At 53.9% G+C, this 24,806-nt stretch overlaps 1 protein-coding gene across 1 annotated transcript; it reads right to left on the bottom strand.

Moving 5' to 3' along the window:
* Positions 1–629: 629 nt before the first annotated feature.
* Positions 630–24,762, bottom strand: LOC102446797 (interferon-inducible GTPase 5-like). Its single transcript, XM_075907100.1, has 4 exons — positions 24,746–24,762; positions 21,237–21,311; positions 19,713–20,311; positions 630–2,460 (listed from the first exon to the last, which is right to left on the bottom strand). Exons 3-4 carry the CDS (start codon positions 20,269–20,271, stop codon positions 1,259–1,261), a joined length of 1,761 nt encoding a protein of 586 aa, XP_075763215.1. The 5' UTR covers positions 20,272–20,311; positions 21,237–21,311; positions 24,746–24,762; the 3' UTR covers positions 630–1,258.
* Positions 24,763–24,806: the final 44 nt, after the last annotated feature.

The raw sequence follows: 24,806 nt of genomic DNA, 5'->3' as shown, positions 1-24,806 counted from the left end.
CTTTTCTAACAGGTGTAAGCCCTCTTGTGCAGGAGCTCTTATGCAGGAAGGCAGTGTGGATGTGCGACAGGGCTTTCTTGCACAAGAAAGCCCTATGGCTAAAATGGTCATCAGAGATTTCTTGTGCAAGAGAGCGTCCACACTGCCTGGATGCTCTTGTGCAAAAGTCTATGGCAGTGTGGATGTGTTCTTGTGCAAGAATACTTGTGCAAGAACCCACCAGTGTAGACATAGCCCTGTCACTGGAAATTACTGAGGCTAATCTGTGGAACTCCCTGCCACTGGATTTCTCTCTCTGAACGTAGTCATCACGAGCCACACAGAGGTTTAATTTAAGTTATATGTGAATTTATTACATGGTACAGCTATCTCGGTGAGAGCAGCAATCATAAAGCACCAATATTCAAGTTATTGATAAAGTAGCAATGCAGTTGCAATGGTGATAGATTATATAGAATTTATCTTTTATGCCCAATGCGTAGCAATGTGCTGGCTTGTCCAAGTGCTCACCCAATTACGGCATTATGAGATTATCACACAATTATGGGATTAGGATCAAACTGCTTTTTGGATCAACTGATGCCAAACCCAGCACCATTACATTCCATACATGCATGTGGCTAACTCTTGTGACACCTGCAGTATTTGGATTTCCCGTTACCGATTCTGGAGTTGTATGATCATTGGAGAATTTTTGTTTTTACTTAAAACATATTTTCCAGCCTTAGTTTTAGTGGCTCTGCAGAATAGCAGGAAAAGTGGCCCAACGAAGCCTCAAAACGGGAGACAAACGAAGCAAAATGTTTTTTCAGTCGCATGATGTTTGAACATTCCCGGTCGACATTACTGGGAAATGCTTGTTCCAGCGACCTCGCTGATTTGTAGCCCTGCTGATACGTACAAACTGCCCGTTGGCTTTACTTCTTCACTTCCAAGTCTGCTCCAGGCACTGGCTGGCCGGTCAAGCAGGCCAGATACTAAAGAGACACCAGCTGAAGGCAAAGTTGGTTCTGATACCGAGTTACATCCACTGAGGATCGTGGCGCATTCGGTTGGGTTTCCTGCATTAGATGTTTTGGCTGCTCCAAGAGTTCATCAGAAAGCTTAGAAACTAGATACTCATGATAGGAAATTAAAGAATGAAAAAGCTGCTTTCTTTTAGCTTGGTTTTGAACATGGGTGGTGGGGGGGGAAGGGTTTACAGCCCAATCTATCTCCATCTGGGATTGAGTGTGTCATCCACGAACACGTCTGCTGATCACTGAAGCTTTTTCCTGCCTTCCCCCAAAGCCGTCTGCCGAACTCTTTTGGCATCTTCAGCCACTTCTTTGAGAAAGCTCAACAGCATGAAGTAAGTGGTTACAAAAGAGATTCCCACGGCGAGCATGGGACCGAGCACTGGCAGGTTTGCAATTAATGCCGGGAAAGCCTTCTCCTTCAGCAGCAGTTTGATGACAACATCATTGGTTATTTTGTCAGTCTCAGGGCATGTGATAACAGCCTTCAGTTCTGCGATGGGCTTCCCACACTGCCTGGCCAGTGCAGCCAAGGAGCCGTCGTCTAGCCCGAAGTACTTGTAGAAGCTGATCATGGAGCCTATCAGGATGCTGATATCACAAGCAACTGAGAGCCGTGGGATTGGCACGGCATTAACTAAAGCCGACCCCAGGGATATGAGCCACACCATCTTCTGCAGAGCAGCTTCCTTCTCGTCGATGATGTCGGCAGACAGGTTAGGCAGACTGAGCAGGAAGGCGAGTCTCTGCAGGCTTGGGAGATCATCCCGCAAAGCCCTGAGCAGAGCAGGAGCATCGTACTGCGTGAAGTCACAGCTGGAGAGAAGGAAAATCTCAGGGTGGTTCATTCCTGCCCTTTGCAGGTTCTCCCTGCAGTCTGCCCGGAGTCGCTGCAGGACCATCTCCCGACGGAACGTCCTGGGACGATCCCTTTCTTCGTTGCGCAAGTCGTCGTCCACCTTGGAGCGCACAAAATAGAACCTCTTGCCCATCCTCCCGATCTCCTGGGCCAGGGCAGCGTGGCTGAATTTGAAGCGCTCCGAAGCAACGATCACGAAGAAATCGTAGCTCTTGAAATTCACTTTACGCAGGTATGTGTGTGGGTGGAAATCCGGGCCCCCGATGCCAGGCAGGTCCCACAGCCTCACGTTGGGGTGGTTCGGGTGCGGATAAACAGTTGGCTGCTTTGTCGTTTCTGTCACCCCAGTGGGGGCAGCCCCGTCGTCCTCCGCCGTCAGGCCCCGCAGGGCGTTGATGAAGGACGATTTCCCCGCCCCCGTCTCTCCCGTGACTGCGATGTTGAGCATGGTGGATTTGAACGAGTCCAGCTCTGCCTGTGTGATAGAAGCCACGTCAGCCTGCCCTTTGTCTTGGAACAGATCCATGAACTCCTCAAACACCTTTATGGTGCCATTGAACAGATCCTTTGGCTCCAACCTGAGATCTAGGGCTTCCATGTGAGCTGAGATTAACTCCACGCCCTTCATGAGCTCAGAGACGGACTCCAGACCCTTCATGAACGCGGAGACGGACTCCAGATCCATGGCACCTGCAAGAGAGCCCCTCTTCCCAAGAAAAGAAAAGGAAAAGGGGCGTTTCAGGGAGTGAAAATGTAGTCTTAAAAACACACAGCAGCTCACAAAGCACCCTACACACGTGCAGCAGGGAGCCGGTTTCACCCTCACTAGCGTGTGTGCTGAAAACTGCCGCCCTGGCCCCAAGGTGCTGATGAGAATTTGATTCTAGGCCAAAGTTTTGACACAGAACATTGACGGCTTGTGTTTGTACAGCCAGAAAGTTTCCACTTCTGGTGTCTCAATGTCTACTGGCATGATACACCCTGCCCCCCAGATTGTCTGACGCTTCCCACAGCTGTGGACATTTAAATCGACAAAAATATTTGAAGCCCAAATTTTATGCAATTGGGAAACCTGAAATCACTCAACGTGCAATAAACACTTACACCCCAGACATTGCTATAAAGTACAACCAGGTTCTGCCAAGCCACATCGGGGCCTTTTTCCCCCTCTGCATTGGTTCCAGGGTTTCAAATCTCCAGGACGGGTGGGGAGAGATGGCTGGTGTCCTCAATCCCTTGTTTTCAGGCCTTGTAAGTTATAGGAACTGCCGTTGGGTTTTGGGAAGAGGAATTCAGGGTCTGAACCCGCAATTCTGTTTCATCACAGCACTGGGGCAGCCTGACGGGGATTTAGCATAACCGTGACACTTCCTAGTTCCTTGTACCTTCCCCCACCTCAGAGCTCCACAGCTCCACCTTGCCCCCGTCTCCCTCAGGCCCCCTCCCTGGCTTCTTCTCATCCCCCTTGAACTCCCTAATTTGCCCCCAAAGCCCATCTCTCCCCAGCTACCTCCAAGCTTCCTCTCTGTTGCAGCAGGAGCAGCCACCAGCTTTCTTCTGTGCGAGGCAGGAGCAGAGTGCGGGTGTTTAGTTAGCGGGGTCGGACCCTGCCCGGCAGTGGCAGGGCTGCAGGAGAGACGCTATCTGCCGGGTGTGGTAGCTGCCAAACCCCTGGGGAGGTGACTGATCGGCCCTTCCCCTCGCCTAGTTGATAACAGCAGGGTCACAACAAACCTGGAAACTTGTTCCACTGGAATCCAGTGTTCAGAGCCTCTGACCGCAATGGGAAGCTGGTGTGTTGTAAGCAAAACTCGTGAAGTCATTCTGCCGCTCTACTCTGCACTAGTTAGGCCTCAGCTGGAGTACTGTGTCCAGTTCTGGGCGCCACATTTCAAGAAAGATGTGGAGAAATTGGAAAGGGTACAGAGAAGAGCGACAAGAATGATTAAAGGTCTAGAGAACATGACCTATGAAGCCAGGCTTCATGAACTGGGCTTGTTTAGTTTGGAAAAAAGAAGATTAAGGGGGGACATGATAGCGGTTTTCAAATATCTAAAAGGGTGTCACAAGGAGGAAGGAGAAAATTTGTTCCTCTTGGTTTCTGAGGACAGGACAAGGAGTAATGGGCTTAAAGTGCAGCAGGGGAGGTTTAGATTGGACATTAGGAAAAAATTCCTAACTGTCAGGGTGGTCAAATATTGGAATAAATTGCCAAGGGAGGTGGTGGAATCTCCCTCTCTGGAGATATTTAAGAACATGTTAGATAGACATCTGTCAGGGATGGTGTAGACGGAGCTTGATCCTGCCTTGAGGGCGGGGGGGCTGGACTCGATGACCTCTCGAGGTCCCTTCCAGTCCTATTATTCTATGATTCCCTGTCACCAGGGTGATAACGGCAGGGCCAGAAGAAACCCTGGAAACACATCCCACTGGAATCCAGAGTTCAGAGCCTCTGACCCCAAGGGGAAGTTGGTTCCCTGTCACCAGGGTGGGGGGATGCCCGGGCACCTCAAGCCAAAATTTCAGCCACCTAGAAACCTGCCTCGTAAGCGCTGAGAGTCCCGCTGAACCTTGCGACCAATCCCGTCGTCTCAGGGCTGAAGGGGGCAGCCGTTTGGTGCTCCACGCCACACAACTCCCACGATTTTTCGAGAACTATGGACATAGGATGAGTGCCACAGAGTGTCAGGGTTTCTTTAGTACCACGCACCCTGCCAAAGGCTGTGGCTCCCCAGAAACGGCGCGCAATAAAAACAGTGAGTTGGCTCCCCTCCCCCACTGCCCCGAGCTCCCCAGTCTGGGGAAGCCCAAACCGGAACCCCCATGCGTGGGGGTGGCTGGTCCCCAAGGGAATGCATGGGGGGGGGGGGCATGCTAAAACTCCCTGGGCCTAAAGCTAATGGAAACTCATAGGCTAAGTCTACACGGCCACTGTACTGCACTGCAACTTTCTGGCTCATAGGGTGTGAACCCCGCCCCCCCCCCCCCCCCCACCAGCACAGCAGGTCCCAGCGCTATAACACGCCAGGCCAGTGTAAATGGGCTCCCAGCACTGGCGGCTGCTCCCCTCCTGGAGGTGGTTTACTTAGATATCTGGGAGAACTGCCCCCCTCCCCTCGCACTCCAGTCATGGCCACAGTTCACTGGAATGTGCTGCCACGGCTGTGCCTTTATTTTAGAAATGCAGCCAAAGCCCAAGTGGTTCAAATGCAACCAACCCCCAAGAGCCAGCAGCCCCGCCCTCTGGCAGCAGCATGGAGCAGTCGAGCTGGGGACGTACCTTCCACAGACTGGACTGGTGCACCCTGAATCCCGGTCCTGGAGCCCCTGCAGGGTCCGCGGAACCGATATTTGCGGCTGGAACAAATTCAGCCTTTAGGGGGAACCCTCAGGGCTTTACTTCAGGAGGTGAACCAAGAGGAGGAGCTGACTTTCCCCTAGCGAGTGAGGTGGTTGCAGGGTTAGTGACGTGATGGGTTAGGGCTGAGCAGGAAGCGGCTTTTTGCAAACCGGAGTGGGACCAGATTCTAGATAAACCTGTCCAGTTTTACTGTGCATTTCCCTGTTCTCCGTCACTGCAGGCCCTCTTCTGTTCTCCCTCGGGCAGCTGCTGCCTGCCATGCAGAGCGTATCCCTCAAACCCCAAACTCTCCGCACACAGAAACTGCTGGTGCACAAAGAGAAACATGGGAAATTGTTCCCCTGCCAAGATGTCTCCCCCTCTCAGAGATCAGGCCCTAGTCTGATTCTCTACCACAAAATCCTAGGGCTGGAAGGGGGCTCGAGAGGCATCAATCCAGTCCCCTGCCCTCATGGAAGGTCCAAGCATCGTCTAGATCATCCCTGACAGGTGTCTGTCCAACCTGCTCTTAAATATCCCCAGTGTTGGATATTGTACAACCTCCCCAGGCAATTTACCGTATTTTCCGGCGTATAGGGCGACTGGGCGTATAAGACGACCCCCTATCTTTTTAATTAAAAGATAGGGTTTCATCTTATACCCCAGCGCCCCTCCGCCTCCTTTGCTCCCGGTGTCCCTGGTCTGCTGGAGCTGGTCCCCAGCAGACCAGAGGCACCGGGAGCAAAGCCGCCAGGAGCGCCAGGAGCGCCTGGGCTCCCCCCCCCCCCGCCGGAGCCCCTCCGCGGCTTTGAAAGCCTCGGGGGAAGCCGGCGGGGGGGCATCCCAGGCGCGCATGGGCTGCCCCCCCGCCGGAGCCCCTCCGCGGCTTTGAAAGCCTCGGGGGAAGCCGGCGGCGGGGCATCCCAGGGGCGCATGGGCTGCCCGCCCGCCGGAGCCCCTCCGCGGCTTTGAAAGCCTCGGGGGAAGCCGGCGGCGGGGCATCCCAGGGGCGCATGGGCTGCCCGCCCGCCGGAGCCCCTCCGCGCGGCGCGGAGGGGCTCCGGCGGGCGGGCAGCCCATGCGCCCCTGGGATGCCCCGCCGCCGGCTTCCCCCGAGGCTTTGAAAGCCACGGAGGGGCTCCGGCGGGCGGGCAGCCCATGCGCCCCTGGGATGCCCCGCCGCCGGCTTCCCCCGAGGCTTTCAAAGCCGCGGAGGGGCTCCGGCGGGCGGGCAGCCCATGCGCCCCTGGGATGCCCCGCCGCCGGCTTCCCCCGAGGCTTTCAAAGCCGCGGAGGGGCTCCGGCGGGGGGGCAGCCCATGCGCGCCTGGGATGCCCCCCCGCCGGCTTCCCCCGAGGCTTTCAAAGCCGCGGAGGGGCTCCGGCGGCGGGGCATCCGGCGTACAAGACGACCCCCGATTTTTGGGGGATGTTTTTTAACTTCAGAGGTCGTCTTGTACGCCGGAATATACGGTATTCCAGTGTTTAACCACCCTGACAGGCAGGAAGTTTTTACAAGTGTCCAACCTAAACCTCCCCATCCTCAGAGGCCAAGAACAATTTTTCTCCCTCCTCCTTTTAACACCCTTTTAGGTACTTGAAAACTGTTACGATGTTTCCCCTCACTCTTCTCTTTTCCAGGCCAAACAAGCCCACTTGTTTCAGTCTTCCCTCCTAGCTCATGTTCTCTAGCCCTTGAATCATTTTTGTTGCTCTTCTCTGCACCTTCTCCAGTTTCTCCACATCTTCCTTAAAATGTGGTGCCCAGAACTGGACACAAAACTCCAACTGAGGCCTAATCAGCATGGAGTCAAGCGGAAAAAAGACTTCTTGTGTCTTGCTCACTCCTCTAAAAGCTTTCTTTTCTGTTCTCCTCTTTATTTAATTAGCTTTTACAATGTATTTAATTTTTAGTTCTTTTTAAGCCTCATCCTATCTTCAGCAACAAGCTTTCTTTGCTTTCATTACCTCCTCTTTTATTTAATGACCCTTTTCATTTTCTTAACGGGCAACAAAACTATTCTTTTTACAGCACCCTTCTCTCTCCTGGGGCTTTCCCTTCTTTTTCTCCTTTAAACCTAATGTATCCACTAATTTCATTTTTTTCTCTTTTTCAAATCTTTTCTTCTTACCCAACAAGCTTTCTTTCCTTTCATAATCTCTCTTCTTACTCCGCCTAAATCAAACTTTCAATTTTTCAAACTCCTTTCCTCTAATGACTCTCTAAAAAAGCAACCAAATGTGTCCAAACAGAAGCACGCTACATCCCTTGCCCAAACACTGAAATAACCTTTTCTCATATTTCATCTGGGTCAGCCCCTGGTTGGGAGGCCCTGGAGTAGTCCTGCTGCAGGTCTTTGATTTTGCAGCGGACCTGCTCCTGGGTCCACGTGGCCTCTGGCGGCCAGGCTGGTAGCCATGCGGCTGTAGACGGCCGCATTCCTGTGCCTAGTGCAGAGGTCGTGGGCGTTGGAGGCCTCCCCCCAAACCTCAATGAGGTCCACAATCTCCGTATTAGACTAGGCGGGCACAACAGAGACAGGACCCCGCTCTCGAAGGACTTGGCCCAGACACTGACAAGGTCTGAGCCGAGGATGTCCCAGAATGAGCGGTACAACTCCACAGTCAGCTGGCCTGTGCCTGGGGTTTTGTTAGTGGGCATGAGATGGAGGGAGTCCGAAAACACAGCCAGAGTGACAGGCAGCTCCAGCCGATCTCAGTCACCCGTGCTGACTGTCAGGACATCGGTCCAGAGCACCCTGCTGGCTTTGGCTTTTCTCGGATCCAGGGAGAACAAACTAGCATAGAGGGGCCTGGCCCTTCCACACATCTGCTCCACATCTGTGAGGGGGGTTCCATCCTCTGCCAGGGCGTAGAAGAAGCAGGAGTATGATCCATCTCCCGATGGATGTGGGATCAAACTAAGGCGCCTGCGGTGGATGTGTGATGGGGTGCAGTCACAGAGGACCCATTGAGGGTGCCTCCCGGGGTGCTAATACGGCCACAGCCATTCGCCTTCCCACTCTCCGGGGCTTCTCACCACCTGGTTCTCTTGAGCCAGTTCACTGGTAACAATTAGGGTATGTCTACACTACCCCGCTAGTTCGAACTAGCGGGGTAATGTATGCATACCGAACTTGCTAATGAAGCCCGGGATTTGAATTTCCCGGGCTTCATTAGCATAAAGCCGGCGCCGCCATTTTTAATGGAACGAGGAGTACAGATAGTTCGGAATAGCTAGCTAGTCCGAACTATCTAGCCCGTGCCGCGTGTAGCCGCGCGGCACGGGGTTCGCACTAGCCGGCTTTTAAAAATGGCGGCGCCGGCTTTATGCTAATGAAGCCCGGGAAATTCAAATCCCGGGCTTCATTAGCAAGTTCGGTATGCATACATTACCCCCCTAGTTCGAACTAGCGGGGTAGTGTAGACATACCCTTATTTACACTGGGTTTAATAGAAAATAAGGATGATTTTATTCAGTAACAGCAGTGGAATTTAAGTGGTTATAAGCGAGAACAAGCAGAGCAAAATAGGTTACAAATCAAAAGTAACAAAAGTGCTTGGCTAAATCTACGCTGAGACCTCAGTACAAACTTACTCAAACTCACCCGAAACCTCTTTTCCTGCCTCTCCAAACCAGGGCTGTCTCCCCACCCTGGGGTTTCAGGCTCCTTCCTTTAGGTGCAGCCCCCCCAAAAGACCCAGGCCCCTGCTTTCCTATTCTTTTTGTTAAAGAGTTGAGGCCTCTTCCTACCTACCACTGCTAGGACTTAAGGACAAAAGGGATAGTTTAACAGTTGCTCATCAAGGCTACTTCAAGATTGCATCCCTTTTTCGCCCAGGGTCTTTGAGGCTGTTTGCCAGTGTTGCAGGTCCTGTGACTCCTGCTGTGGGGGGGAGGGAGGAGGAGCCCCGGATACGTGTAATGAGGCTTTGAGGCCCCTGCCCATCATAGAGGAACCTTTCCAGAAGGTGGCAATGGATAGAGTGGAGCCTCTCAGCAGGATAACCCGATCAGGGAAGAAATACATCCTAATGGTGCTGGATTTCACTACATACCACCCAGAGGCTGTGGCACTACCCTCTGTCAAGTCCGACACGGTGACAGCCATGCTGCTGACCATTTTCAGCAGAGTGGGGTTCCCCAAGGAGGTCCTTACAGACCAGGGGTCCAAATTCATGTCGGCCCTGCTGCTTTTTGTGAGAACAGTGCGGGGTCCAGCACACCTAGGCCTCGGCGCATCCCCCCAGTCCAACAGGCTGGTGGAGAAATGCAATGGAGCACTCTAACAAATGGTGAGAACCTTTATGGACCAGCACCCCCAGGACTGGGACAAGTACTTACCCCACCTGCTGTTTGTGTATAGGGACGTGCCCCAGGAATTCACGGGGTTCTCCCCACTCAAGTTGCTGTGCGGGAGATGGGTGAGGGCCCCCTTGACCTGATGAGGGATGAATGGGAAGGGAAGGCCTCTCCAGATGACGAGTCAGTGGTGGAGTGTGACAGGAATGCTGAAGGCCCTGAGAGGTGCCATCTTGGATGTGGAGGGGCGGCACCCCCAGGTGAGAGTGGGCTCCTCAAGAGAGGGTCACCGAACTGGAGTGGATTCCCTGAGAAAGGGCTGTCTCACTGCCGCTGGCGTGGAGTGGGCTGCTGCACTAGAGTGGGGGGTCCTGCCTGGGGATGGACGGGCCGAGCGTGGGCATGACCTGTGAGCCGTGACAGTACCATCACAGTCCCCACGGAGAACAGGCACATGCCGAACAGGTTCAGAACAGGGTCTTGGTCGATCGCGATGTCTTGATTGAAGCACCATGTACAAGATAATGGTTGTGCCACAAAGCTCCTACTCAGTCCTAGTGGGTCCTGCACTTGCAGGCAGATGGCTTGTCTCAGAGGATCGCAGCAGTCCTCAGTTTCGGCACCACCCCTTGGGCACCAGCCTGCTCTTTGCTGAGCTCCTGTCATCATGGCCAGCATGAGGTATGGCAGGAAACCAAACTCTGCAGTCTTGCTGGGCCGCCAATCACACAGGGCTGAGTAGACCCTTTTCTTTCCCCAGACGGTCCTTTCCCTGAGTGGAAATGGGAAAGTGGGTGGTGGGGGGCCACCTGTGTCCACCCTCTGCTCTGGGTTCTAGTCCAGGGCCCTGTAATAGCAGCTGCCCATAAAACACCAGCCGTGAGGCAGCTACACACCCTCTGGGCTCCTTCTCTGCACCTTCCTTAGCCCAGATTCTCCCTCCTAGTATCCATCAGTGCTTGCTCCTCCTAGATCCTCTGCAGCCCTCCCTCTGTCCTCTCAGCTCCCTGTGCGCTAGCTGCTCTTTACAACCAGTCTCAACTGGCTCTTTACTCGGCCCCAGATGTTCCAACCAGCCGTGGCTCACTTAACTCGGGAAGCCCAATTAATTAGCTCCGGGTGCTAAATTGTCTGGATTGATTCTCGCATGTTCCCCTGGTTCTGGACTAGCCCCTGCCAGTTTTCCCTGGGCACAGAAATTTACTCAGTCTAAGGCTAATATACCTCCCTTCTGTCATTCCCTTGCGCCCCTCCGACCTGACCCTGTCACAGACGGGGGTACCTAGTGTGACGGACCGGGCCGTGTCTGGGCACAGCTGAGGGCATCCGCTCAGGGCGAATTGCTCGAATCCGGGGCTCCTTACAGCCCCCAGACTGGTGACCTCTCCAAACAGGCCACAAACCAGTCCCACAGAGCGCTTAAGCTGCCTGCCTGAAGCCTCCCGAGCAAAACCCCTCCGACACCCCAGCAATATCCGTGCCCCAGATGGCCCCAGGCCTATACACAGGTGGGGGGTCCTAGCACCCAATCCCACCTACCCCGAACAAGTTCTGTCCGGTTCCAAGAAACCAGCCACAGATCCCTGGTCAATTTACCCTCTGGATCTTACCCACAAATCACGCTGGGCCAATCCTTTAGAATCTATATCTAAAGGTTTATTATTACAATAAAGAAAAGCATGAGAGTAAGGTTGTTAAAGAATAGTACGTTACATGCACCGAATCTCCCAGTCCTCGATGCAGGCTCTAGCAGAGATGTTGCAGCTGCTGGTTTAAAAGTTCTTGTTGCACATCCTACGATCAGGATGGGTTCACAGGTCTTCCGGGCTCTTCGATCCCTGCAATGCTGCCTCTGGGATGAAGTGCTGAGCTGAGAACAAAATGGCATCGACCACATGGCCTCTTTATACCTCCTTCCTGGCCTCTTCTGGTATGCAGCAGGTCACCTGGTCCTCAGCCTCTCTGTGTTCCCTGCTGGCTGCTCTCAGGTGACAGCCCCCATTCTTTGGGTGTGTCTTTGGCCCATTGAGAGCCATTGTTCCACAGGTAATTAGCATGTCCACAGGCTCCACAGGCTCGGCCCTGCCCAATGCTTAACCACATGCAGGGAAATCTTCAGTGTCCATACAAGTACATGCTAATAATTGCACACACAGACATTATACAAACACATGAACAGCGTACATAGGATTATCAGATAATAAGCTTCTATTCAATACCTCACATGGCCCCCTTCTATACCATTTTTGGGGCCAACACCCCCACCTATGGATGCATCAGTGATCTGGCTGCTCCCCTCAAGATCCAGCAATGTGACACCTAGGTACATCAGAGGGAGGCACCCTGATACGTCAGGGCTGATGTGTATAAGGATGTATCCTAAGGGGTTGTCCTTGCCCAGCACAGGGGCCAATGGGAATTTCCATCATTGACCGAGCTGAAAAGGGACATTGTCTCTTTATGGACTCTCTTTAACAGTGAGGTAAAAGGGAGTAGGGGTGATAGAAGGAACAGGCAGAGTTTGGAAGCAAGTTTTTGTACGGTAGCAAATACAGTTAAAATGTGTATTTTAGATGGAGGGAGAGGTTTTTTCCAGAATGTATTTAAAAATCTCTAAAGGTCCAGAATGTGCATCTAAATATCTCTGCCTGGATTTTTTAGAGATGTGCCTGAGGAACAAACAAATGAAAGAGGTAAATCAAATTGTAAGCTAAGGTCCAGCAGGCAGAACAAAGCACAACTGGTTTTGTCACTAAATTCAGGTAGACACGTGCTTGTTAAATGGTTTTTACCTCTTCATGGTTTTTTGCAGATTCAGTCTTTTGCTGATAGATCTAGCAAGCCGAAAGGCTTTTCACTTTTAAGTTAACATCCACGGGGGTGGTGGGTTACTAGTCTGCAAGTTCCAACACCCGGTTGTGGGAGCCTTCAGGAACAGTCAGAATGGGGATAGGCTGAGGGGAGTGGATGAGCACAAAGACCGGGGAGGCATTGACTCCTCTTGCCTTTTAAACCCATCGCCCATGATTCCAACCTAACACCCAGGCTATGTCTGCACTGCAGGCTTCTTGCTCCTCTTTGTGGAGAAGATCTTCTGCAAAACCTTCTTGTCCACATGGCGCCGTACTGCTCCTGCAGGAGCTCGACTTGGAGCTCAATGTGGAGACCCTCTCCCTGGATGTGGTGGCTACACTGTGGAGAGGTGTTTCTGGAGGCAGGACACTGGTTCCGACTGGTGGGACAGATAGTGATGGAATGGTGGGACGACCAGCAGTAGCTGCAGAACTGCTTGAGGAAGGAGACGTTTCTGGAGCTGTGTGCCTGGCTTGCCCCTGCTCTCCAGAGACAAGACACCCACCTGCGGCAGCCATCCCCCTGGAGAAGAGGGTTGCCATCACCCTCTGGAAGCTCACCACCCTGGACAGCTGCAGTTTGGCATGGGCAATTCTACTGTTGGAGCTGTCCGCATGCAGGTAAGGCCCTCTGGGGCTGCAGTCCCTGCACAGGAGGGTAGGGAGAGTCCTGGCTGGGGGGAGTGCTGTGGGGGTGGGGGAAAACCCAGTCCCCCACGGGGTTGTACAGTTCTGCCCCCACACAGCTCTGCTGCTGGGGGAGGAGCAGCTTAATACGGAGGCTTCTGGGGTGTTTGGGGGGCAGAGGAGAGAGACAGGGTGCATACCTCCTAAGGGCTCAGGCATCCCCTCTATCTCATTCTCTCTTTTGTGTGTTTCTCTGTGTCCTTCTGCAGGTGGTGAGGGCCATCAACTCCATCCTGCTGAAGAGGGTCATCTGTCCGCGACACCTGGACATGGTCGTGGCCTGATTCGCTGCCCTGGGTTTCCCCAACTACAGGGGAGCCATCAATGGGACCCACATCCCCCTCCGAGCACTGGACCATCGAGCAGCCCACTTCATCAATTGCAAGAGCTACTTTTCGATGGTGCTGCAGGGCCTTGTCAACCACTGTGAACACTTCATGGATATTTTTGTGGGGTGGTCGGGCAAAGCATCTTTCTAAACTCCAGCCTCTTCTGCAGGCTGGAGACGGGCACATTCTTCCGGAATTTGTGGTTGGGGATGTGCAGATGCCACTGTACATTGGGGGAGATGCAACCTACCCCCTCATGTCCTGGCTTATGAACCTGTACACCGGACACGTGGACCCCAGCAGAGAGCAATATAATGCCCATATAACTCCTGCCATGTAACTCCTTCAATGAGGAGTAATGGTAGTCCGAATTAGGGGCTTTAGTTCCAACTACGTAGCCCGTACCGCGTGTAGCCACGGGCACGGAGTTCGAACTACTGGGCATTTAAAAATGGCGGCGCCGGGAACATGCAAATAAAGCCTGGGATATTTTAATCCCAGGCTTCATTTGCAAGTTTGAATGACTACGTTAGCCACCGTAGTTCGAACTAGGGTTGCTAGTGTAGACATACCCTTATATAGTTTTCTTAGGGTATATCTACACTTCAAAGTTAATTTGGAATAACAGCCGTTATTCTGAATTAACTTTCATAGCCTCTACACAGTCAAACCTCTATTTTGAAATAAATTTGAAATAGCTGGGCGCTTATTTTGAGTTTGGTAAACCTCTTTCTACAAGGAGTAACTCCAAACTCAAATTAGCTCATTCGGAATAAGCGCTGTGTAGATGCTCATTCTGAGTTAGCGGAGCTCCAGCCCTTCCCAGTTTCCCCTGGTGGCTACTCTGGGCCAAACAAGGAAAACTCTTCTGCTCCCGCCCAGGCCCGGAGCTCTTAAAGGGGCAGAGTCTGTTTGGCCACAGGGCCTGTCAGCCCAGAGCCCTCAGGTGCTGCCCCGACCTAGTTGCCAGCATGAGCCAGCCACCCGGTGCCAGCCAGCCCTCCACCACTCCCCAGGAGCAGTCTGCAAGCTCCCAGGAGCATGGAGAGGAGGAGGAAGAGGATGACGACGATGGCCAGGAGCCTGGAGGGAGTGTGCCGTGAAGCCCGGAACCCAGAGCCTTCCCAGCAAGCCTGTTGCCTGTGTCGTCCGATGCCGGGGAGGCCTCGATATGTGAATGCCATCACTGTCCCCTTATGCAGAGCAGGGGGGAGGGGCGAGGGAGCCCAGGGACTGTGCGTGTGGGCCTTGCTGAGCATGGATCATGCAGCAACCTGTGCATGTGCTGTGCCAGCCGGGGCATGTGGCCCGTTTCCTGCCACACAGGGGCCGTGGTACCCTGGCATGTATGTATGAAGGCACATGACATGCTCCTGACCCTGGAGAGGGATACTGCACAATGCCCTTCCTCCAGAAGCCCTTTTACACAGAGACAGAGCACATCTCCCCTCCCACCCGACACACCCACACGATATACAGCACAGGGGCATGGATGTAGTCCCGGGCCAACTCTCATGCCGAGGGATAGCAGGACATGATGGTGCAAAGACCTGCCATCCTCGCCTTGCAGAGTGGGGCTGGGTTTTACCCACTGTGCCCCAGGGATAAATGACCACTTCTCTGGTTTCTCCACAGTCGCACCAGCTGCGAGTGCAGGGTGCACCACCCCGCCAAGGACAGCCTCCCGCACCCAGGCCAGCAGGATGGCCCGGAACCAGGAGGGGTACCAGCGACAGCACCTGGAATTATATGCAAGGCAGGTCCGCTGCCAGGAGCGCTGGGTGGAGGAAGACCTGCATCTGCGGCGGGAGGGCTTGTGGGCGCTGTTGGACCAGGGCCATGCCATCCACGACCACCTGCAGACCCTGGTGCAGAGATTGGTGCCTGCTGCTGCTCCAGCCCGTGGCCACCGTAGTGATCGCGTCTGCTCCCCCTCCCGCTTCTTCCACCCACTCTGCTCTCCCCCTCCCCACCTGAACCACCCGCTATGCCCGTTCCACCCCTCCCGCCCCAGGATGCCGAGGCTCCTGTACATGCAGTACTGTGAGACAGGAGGGCCAGCAAGACCCCCAACCCTGAGCTTCTCCTCCCCCTTCCTCCTCCTCCCAGGTTTCCCCCTCCCGTCTCCCTCCCTCTCTCCTGCTTCCTTTCCCCAGTCTCAATGGAGTTTCATATCCACCCCAATTTTGTTAAATAAAGAGAGTTTGTGTTTATGAAAATATATCGGGAAGGGGGCTAGGGAGGGGTCAGTGGAAGAACGTGAGGGAGGAATGAGGCAGAAGGCCCCAGGGGGGTAGACCAGGGAGGCTCCTAGTGCTCCTCAGGGTGGATGCTCTCCTGCAGGGCCTCCTGGATACTGACAGCCCCCGATGGACCTCCCAGATGGCAGCCTGCAGCAAGTGCAGCCAGGCTGATTGGTGCATCTCGTGGATGCATTGCTGAGTGCCCAGGAGCAGCTCTAGCTCCATGGTGTAGAGTTCTACGGTGTCTTGAGCGAGGGCAACCACAGCACTCCGAGACAAATGCTTTGCTCTCCCACAGCGAGGCAGGCAAGCAAGCAGGGACACCTGAGAACTGGCTGTCCAGGGGAGGGGAGGGGAGGGATGTTTGTGTGTGTCCCTTTAAGCACAAGCCTCAGGCAACAGCCACACAAAGACACTCCTGACCTGATGCCCACCCCTGACCTGGTTCCGGCCGGTCTTACATCTGAATCCATGTCCACTCGGTGTGGACGCAGTATTTCAAATTAGCAAGATGCTAATTCAAAAAGCATTTTGTGTGTAGACGCATTAATTCGAATGATCTTAATTCAAAATAGTTCTCAAATTAACACTGTAGTGTAGACATATCCTAAGGGATTTCCAGTTACCACCTGGAGGGCTGGCAGCTCTTGCCCCAGGATCAGGCCCATAATTTAAATTATTCTGCGGTTGGGAACTCTGCTGAGCACAGATGCCACACTCACGCTACGGGCGCTCTTGTATATTTGCAAATAGAGTTTATTAATACATGGGGCCCAGTCACAAACACTTGAACACCACAAGATAGAGAGGGACTGTACATCTACAGAGCCTTATACCCACCCCATTCCTTCTAGAGCAACTTGAGGTGTTAACCCTCATTTGCCTCTATCACCCTCCCCTCACCATCAGGGGCCATCATTCTGGCACTGCCCCGGACCACTTCTCTTCCTACCGCCTTTAGGTTGGGGTGCCACTTTGATCATCCGGTGCACTGACGTTGTTCTGCTCGATGCATATTCAGGAGCCGATGTTTCCCTTACTCCATATTCGCGTCACTTCTTATCGGTCAGTCTACCATTGACCCCCATTTCTTCTCCTGTATGTCCATGTGTTACCATAGCCCCTTCCGTGCTTACATACCACATCAGTTCTTTCTGCCTGGCGCAGTTACTGGCTCTATTCTACCTGGTGATTGCGGGTTTCTCCAAGAGGTGGTGTTCCAGCTGAGTGAGAGAGTATTCTTGGATGCCCCTATGCCACTGAAAGTCGCTCTATTGTGCTGTAAGATCCTGAATGTGCACACCCAGACTATGTCTATACTACAGAGCTTTTCCACAAAACCTTGCAGAGTCCACACCTCAAGCATGTTTTTGGTTGAGTAAGTGAAAGAATCCAGAGGGGGGTTTGTGCAATTGTTAATACTCATTCTACGAGGAAGAATGCCTTTCTAATCAAGAACTCTTGCACAAAGACGCGTGTGTGGATGGAAAGAGAAGTTTTTGTGCATGAAGAGGGAAGAGGAAAAGGCACAGGTAGTCTCATGGCTATTCTGTCCAAAGCCATCACTGCTTACTTGCGAGAGTCTGGATGCTCTGTTGTGCAAAAGCACATTGCTTTTCCGATGCATTTTTGCCATGTGGACACTCTCTTGCACAAGAAGTTTGTGTGGAAGATCTCTTCTGAAAAAAACTCCTTGCACAAGAAGGCTGCAGTCTAGATGTAGCCTGACTTTCACCCAGAGAGCAAGTGTCCCACACGTAGGTTGGCTAACTTTGCCTTAGCTTGACATACAGGACGTGGCCTGCAGGTCCCTTGCGTTACAGCCTAACTGCAAAACTACTTTCATATGTAGCCTATTATAATAGCCAGAAGGAAACAAAAACCTACAGGAAAAGATACTTAAATGCAAACAAGCAGGTTAGCCCTTGGTTCCCAGTCTCGCTGGGGACACTCACAAAGGTGGACACCCTACCGTGATGGATCCCCCCTCTGCACCACTGTAAACAGCAACCTCACCATGGGGCGCAAAGTCATGGCCTGGAGACCAACTACAGCCTGAGCACTTTTGCAATACAACCTAGGACTCCCAGCATCCCAGGAGGATGTCCCCAAGCTCTGCCCCTTCCCACAATGCTCTGCTCTCTGCCCTCATTGAGACTGCATCCTCTGGAGCAGTTCTTTAAGGGTTACTGGGGGTGGGCTGGTGTGGGATGGCAGCAGGGGTCATATCCCACCACACCCCCCTCAGTGATGGGAGCCCTGCAGAAGTCAGGGTTGGGGGAGTGAGGATGGGCTCAGGACAGAGTGCTGTGTGGGGGTGGGGTGAAGGAGTCAGGGTTGGTGGGCAAAGAGGAGCTCATGGCCAGGGGCTGCTCAGTGTGTGTGTGTGTGTGTGTGTGTGTGTGTGTGTGTGTGTGTGTGTATATATATATATATACAGGAATCACAGATGGGGTTAGGGGGTGCTCAAGGCCAGAGGCTGGGGGTGTGGGGATGCAACAGGGATAGGGGTGAGGAGGGGCTCAGGGCAGAGGTTGTGGAAGGTTCAGGTGTTAGGATGGGGGTGAAGAGGGGCTCAGGTAATGAAGGCCTGGGGTGCAGGAGACAGGGCTAGGAGACGGCAGGGGCTCAGGGCAGAGGGCTGGGAGGTGCTGGAGTCAGGGTTGAAAGTTGCATAGGAGTCTCTCTACAGTGGGGTTCTGGTGTCAGGGCCTGGGTCTGGGGGTCAGGGATGTGCAGGAGTCAGGACTGGGGGGAGGAGGGGTTCAGGACAGGGGGCTGCAGGATCCAGGGGATGCAAGAATCAGGGTTGGGCTCAGAGCCAGGGCCAGGAGGAGTGGGGGTTACAGGAGTCAGGTCTGGGGTGGGGAGGCTCTCAAGGTATGTGGTTAGTGGATGGGGGTGCAGAATTCAGGGTTGGGGTGAGGAGGTTCTCAGGGCAGGGGGTTGGAGTGTGGGGGCGGCTCACAGTAGGCGGTGGGAGTGTGGGGTGCGCAGGAGTCAGGGTTGGAGGGTGAGGAGGGGCGGAGGTGAAGGGGTGCTGGAGTCTGGGCTGGGGCCTGGGATTGTGGGGGGCTCAGGACAGGCATACGGCTGTGGGGTTTCAGGAGTCCGTGCTGGAGGAAGGGGCTGTGGGGCACTCAGGTCAGGGGTGTGGGAGTTCAGGAGGGCAGGGAAGTGATGCCTCCCCCCAGGGCTCACACCAGGTTGCTTCTTGCTCTTCCCCTTCCTATCACTCTCAGCTGTGAGCCCCTGGAGATATTGCAAGGGAAGGGACAAGCTTTTGATTCACCAGTATCCTGTGTGATCTGACTCGGTCGTTGTCTCTGCTGTTTGTTGGATTCAGGTGCAGTTTTGTGTCTGTTGGTTTTGTTGTTCTCACCCACTTCTAGAGGTTGAGAGGGCTGGGCTGGGCACGGAGGGTTTTCTTTGTACACGTGTAGGTCGCTTTGTTACTGCTGTGCAACTTTTTCAGCTTTCAGTTCAAGGAACTTGGTTAGAACTTTCTTAGCATCTTCCGCAGCATCATCCAGAAAGCCCTTCAGCATGTAGCGTGTGGTCCCAAGAGACAGTGCTCCACCTGCCAGGGAGCCAAGGACTGGTACAAAATCCAGAAGAAGTTCAACTGCCATCAGGCCTCCAGCTGTAGATCTAGAAAGCAGAGTCATTACAAAGTCTTTTGTTACGGTTGAGGCCAGTGGAGATTTTTGGATGACAGATTTCAGCTCTTCAACGGGTTTGTCAACCTGACTGGCCAGTTTGCTGAGAGATTCCTCATCCAAGCCTAAGTACTTGCAGAAATGCTTCATGCGAGACATCAAGATGACTACATCACAGACGAGAGAAAGGCCTGGAATAGGAAGAGCACCCATAACACACGACACCAGGGCTGCTTCCCAGATAAGCTCCTGCAGTTCAGCTTTTTTCTTTTCCACAATCTTTGCCGAGATGTTGGGCATGGCCAGGATGAACACATGTCTCTTCTGAGCATCCAGCTCATTCTCCAGTGTCTCCTGCAGGAGCAGGAAATCATAGTCAGCCAGTTCCCAGCTGGAGATCAGGAAAACCCATCGGGGGGCTTCACCCAACGCTTTCAGGTTCTCTTTGCAATTCTCCCTGATCATATACAGAGTTCTCTCCTTGTTGAAATTCCTTTTCCTTTCTTCAGCCTTCAAGTCATTATCCACTTTGGAGCGCACATAATAAAACTTCTTGCCCATCTTGTGAATCTCACGGGCCAGGGAGGCGTGGTGGGAAGTGAAGCGCTGTGAGGCGATGATGATGAAGAAGTCGTAGCTGTTGAAATTTACCTGCTTGAGGTAATTGTCTGCCTGAAAATTGGGGGTCCCGATTCCTGGCAGGTCCCAGATTTTTACATTTGGCAGAGTGGGGTGTGAATAAGCCTTTGGCTCGATCGTTGTTTCTGTCACCCCCGTCGCTGCAGCACCTTCATCATCATCACGCAGGCCCAGGATGGCATTGACAAAGGATGACTTCCCTGACCCCGACTCTCCCGTGATGGCGATGTCTAGTGGGGTGTCATCCAATGACTCCAGCTTCTCCTGCAGTTTAGCAGCAGCTTCTGTGATGTTTCCTGTCTCAGCGATGGCCTTCAGGTGTTCAATTTCCTTTTTATCAGTCATGGCAGCCTTCGGCAACGGCTCAGTTCCTCTTACTGCAGATCTGAACAAAGGAAAAGACAAACATCCAGTGATGTGTCTGATTAGGATCAATCAGACAAATCTCTTCCCTTCAGAGCTTGTGACTGGTTGGGGGACGAGTTCATTCTGACATCAATTTCAATTGCATGAGGCTGTGATGAAGGTTAACATAGGCTGATTTGCCTAGAAGCAAACACCCAGCCTCCGGCAATAGCGATGCTCTAGGATGTTTGATTGTATTAAAGGGGGAATCCGTAACAAATAGACAGTTCCAAACATCCAAGGCCTGAATGAGCTTTCTCCAGCAGCTAGCTTGGAACAGGAGAGATTGGGGGGGGGGGGTGAACCGACCCTCAGAAAAAAAAAAAATCAGTCGGGGGCCATGCACAAGTGAGAAGCAAAAATAAAAACCAAGAAGCCCCTCCCTGATGTGGGCCCCGACTGAGAAGGAGAGACACTCCCCACATTCCCCTCGCACACCAGAGCCTAGGGGAGTCCAGGCTGGGGGCCCCCAGGGGATCACAGGGAGTTGGAGCAGCAGCACAGGCTCCCCAGTGCTGGTGGGGGAGCCCTGAGCCTCGGGGGCCAGATCCAGGCAAGCTGGGGGCCACACCCCCCCTTGTCCCATTTCATCTTTACAGTTACAAGTGGCTGCGTGGTTTGGGGATATTTCAGAGTCAGTGGGGGCTTGGGAAGGCTTGCAGAGTTGGGCAGGGGTCTGGTCTGGCCAGGCCTGCAAACTTTCCTTGCTAGATAATAAGCCTGTTTGTCTCTTTGTGCAAGTCCCATTTTCCCCACCTGATGCTGGGACCATTTTGCATGTGGCACTTTCCCACTCATGGCAAGAAGAGTTTGGACTGAGCACAGAGAATTCCTGCCTTGAGCAACAAGGTGTATTACAGGGGGGACCAAAAAATACAGGTGGGTGCCAGGAGATTCCCACTTACCACTTACGATGCCAGCTGGACACTCCTAAGACTGCGCAGGAGGAAGGATCAGGCCCAAGGTCAGAGGCTGCCTAGCTTGAGAGAGAGAGGATTAGAACAGCTGTTTAGAGTGAGGAGATCCACAGAACAGGTTCCTTAGGGAACTAGCTGGCGTGTTTGTTTATTTTGGCTGAGTGACTTACTTTGAGCTTCACTTTTCACGTGCAATCCCTTAACTGACTATTCATCTTCCATACAAGGCCCGTGTGAATAGCTGTTACCCGGGAGGGGGAGCAACCACTGGCCACCTCTCATTCCCTGATAAGGGGGGGGCTAAGCTTTCCTGTAACCCATTTATACAAAGGAAAACGGGATTATTCTGGGTTCTGGCCCCTTTGGGGTGCGTGTTCCTGGGTGCGGCAGGGCTACAGCTGAGCCCTCCCGGTGCGGAGCTGCAACCAGCACTTGTGGGGGTGGGGTGCTTCAGAGGGGCTGCATGAGGGCTCAGTGGCTTGATCCCTCCTCCGAATGAGAACCCCAAGGGGACCCCTGTGATCCCACCCGTCACAGTGTGGATTCTGCTTCAGGTCCCTGGTCTGGTTTAACCGGTTCCCCACCCTGGTTACACAGACAGAGGCTCCACTGGGAACCCTCGGTTTGTATGAGCTCTCTGGGCACTGACGCTGCCTACGGGCTGGGCGGCACCTCAGGAGAGTGCCCTGCAGGGCTCACAGCAGAGGCAGGTGGAGCAGAAGGTGAGTGAAGACTGGCTGGCAGGGCAGTGGGAGTGAGCTGGAGAGGCAGCCGGAGCAATTGCTCCGCTGCCTGAGCCCGCAAGATGCCTTCTTCCCCACCCCGGGGTGAGAGGTGAACAATCGCTGGGGCCTCCCTGACCAAGGGCAGCCTGTGAGGGGAAGAGGGAGCAGAGAGGGGCCCAGGGAAGGACGGTTTGGCCGTAGAACCCATGAACACGAGGCCCAAGGCTCTGCCCCAGGGACTCTGGGGTGGGCGTCCTGCTCAGTTTTGGGAGGAGCCTGCTCGGGGCGTTTCCCTAATGAATGTCAGGGAACTTCTTTCGTTGGTGGTTTCTCTCCGCTCAGTCCGTGTGCGCGGCAGGGAAGTGCGGCCTGGCCGAGGCAGCCAGGGGCAACGTAATTTCCCCAGGTCGCTGGGTGGGGTTCTAGCTGGTCTGTGGTACAGTGTGGGAAAGGACCCTAGATATAGAACGCGACCCTGACCTGTCAGAAGGGTCACACTAATTTCCCGAGGGAAGGAAAAACAGAAGTGGTGGGAAAGATCCGCCTCTATGTTTATATATGTAGCAGGGAGCTAACAATGTGCTGTAAGGCCTAAGAGCGTAGCAGTCCCATTTCATTGCAAATTATCCTGCTGTCAATGCAGACAGAAGACTGTTGGAAGTTTGCCTTGCCCCAGACACAGAGAACACACAAACCCAGAAGACGGCAAGTGCACTGTGCCATGGCTTCTGCAGCACAGGTCACCTGCCATTCAACTTAGACCACAGGATGTGCACTGGAGCATCAATGCCAGCTCTGAACCAAGCAATGAACTCACAAACACAGCCTGAACCGTGCGGAGGTGGGGGGCAGATTCTACCCATTTTTAGCTGGAAAAAGAAAAAACAGAACAAAACGTATCTTATGTAGCTCCCATTCAGTGATGCAGTTTAATTATTTATCTATATATTTCGGAAATGTTCACACCTCTCTCTGTCTCCGCATCTTTCAGTCTTTGAGTCTGTTTCTGAAGAGGTCATGCTAAACGGTAAGAGCTAGGACCACCAAATTCGGTAGCAGATTTGGTTGTGCAAGGAAAATGGAAAGTGCCTGCAATTGGACTGTTTCCTATCACATGCAAAGGGATGGGCTGTACAGAGGGATGCTATACTGCAGAGTGACTGCAGGGACTGGTCAGAGGGATGGTGTACTGCAGAGTGACCACCAGGGGGCCGGGAGTACAGGGAAGACCAAAAGAGTGTCTGTATGAGGATGGGGTTTGACATGTTGCCAGACATGGTCTCTCTCCTCTTACTGTCCCTACTTCCCTGCTGAAGCCAACAGCAGAGGGAGAAAACCCTCTGGATGTGGGTGAGAAACGGCCACTGCAGCTAGGTGGAGGGGAAGAAAAGGCCCCTTCCAGATGGGGTGGAAGATCCCTGCAGGACTAGGATGGGGATGAAAGGCGCCTGCTGAAGGGGAGCGGGTGAAGACCACCCCCTGCCCTGCCCCCAGATACCTTATTCTAATCGCTCCGGACGTCATTAGCACATGGAGAATATGGGCAAGGCAGGAAGCAGGCCCCAGAAATGTATGCATTATGGGGAATAGGACCTCTCCCGACGCTGCCCAGCCGGCATTGCAACGCATGATTATTCCTTTTCTTTGAGCTCATTCTCCACCAAATGGGCCCTAGAGCCAAGGCCGTGAACACTTGAGTGTCTATTTCTATCACTTTCCCACCGTCTCCAGCCCAGGGACCGTTTAACCCTCCTGCCTGAGGAGAAGGGCCACACACAGCGGGGGTGTTGTCAGCTCCCCACAGCGCAAGGCAAGAACGAGGTAATTCCGCCTGAGGGAGAAGCTGTTTGTCACTCCATGGCGAGTTCCTGTTTGCACCTGCTCCTCCATTCGGCCCGAGCCCTTTTGCCAGTCCCTGCCTCCCAGACACCCAGTGCCCAGCTCCCTCCCTGTGCTGGGAAGACGGGAAGCATCTCAGCAAGAGACGCTCTCTGCTCGCACCGAACACGGGGCTTCATTAAACTCAGGGGAACCGGATCCATTCTCCACAGCGACCCCACCTGCCTCGTTGCCGCTCCAGACCAGGGCCTGCTCCATCCCCTGGCTGCCAATTTGACCCACAGAACACGTATCCTCCCTGAGCTGCTGCCCAGAGCTTCATCCCTCAACCCAGACACCACCCCCCGCAGCCCAGCACCCGCCACAGACCTTCATCCGGCTGTCTGCAGAGCAGCACCCAGAACCAGCCAGCCCAGCACCCCCCCCCACACACCCAGCCCAGCCCCCCCACACACACACCCAGCCCAGCACCCCCCACAGACCTTCATCCAGCTGTCTGCAGAGCAGCACCCAGAACCAGCCAGCCCAGTACCCCCCCACACACACAGACAGCCCAGCACCCCCCCCCCACACCTTCATCCAGCTGTCTGCAGAGCAGGACCCAGAGCCATCCAGCCCCCCTTCCACAGCCTAGCACCCCCCACAGCCCAACATTCCCTGCAGTACAAAGCCCCCATGACCCCACACCCCCTCCTTGCAGCAAGTGGAGCCCCAGCCATTCCCTGCAGCACAGAGCCCCTCCCTGACACTCAGCCCCACTGCCTGTTGAACAGCATCCCACATGGAGCCCACTCCCTAAAACACAGCCCCTCTGACTGCCAGCCAGCCTGCTCCTTGGGAAACTGGGGGGGGGGGGGCAGCTACACCCTCCCCCTCCTGGCTGCACCCAGCCTTCCACTGGCATCATCTCTCACCCATAGCCCCTCCACTCACTGTGCTGCTGAGCAGTCAGGTCTCCAGCTGTGATCTTCACAGGCTGGGCACAGCCTCCTCC

Source organism: Pelodiscus sinensis, chromosome 24 (genome assembly GCF_049634645.1).
Source record: "Pelodiscus sinensis isolate JC-2024 chromosome 24, ASM4963464v1, whole genome shotgun sequence".
Taxonomy (NCBI): Eukaryota; Metazoa; Chordata; order Testudines; family Trionychidae; genus Pelodiscus; species Pelodiscus sinensis.
Note: the sequence above shows the minus strand (reverse complement) of the source record. Positions and strands in the feature narration are given on the sequence as shown.

Coding starts and splice junctions, on each gene's coding strand:
- LOC102446797 (XM_075907100.1), bottom strand. CDS start 20,271: ATGACTGATAAAAAGGAAATTGAACACCTGAAGGCCATCGCTGAGACA. Junction 2,461..19,712: donor AGAGAACCTGAAAGCGTTGG/GTGAAGCCCCCC, acceptor TGGAAGCCCTAG/ATCTCAGGTTGGAGCCAAAG.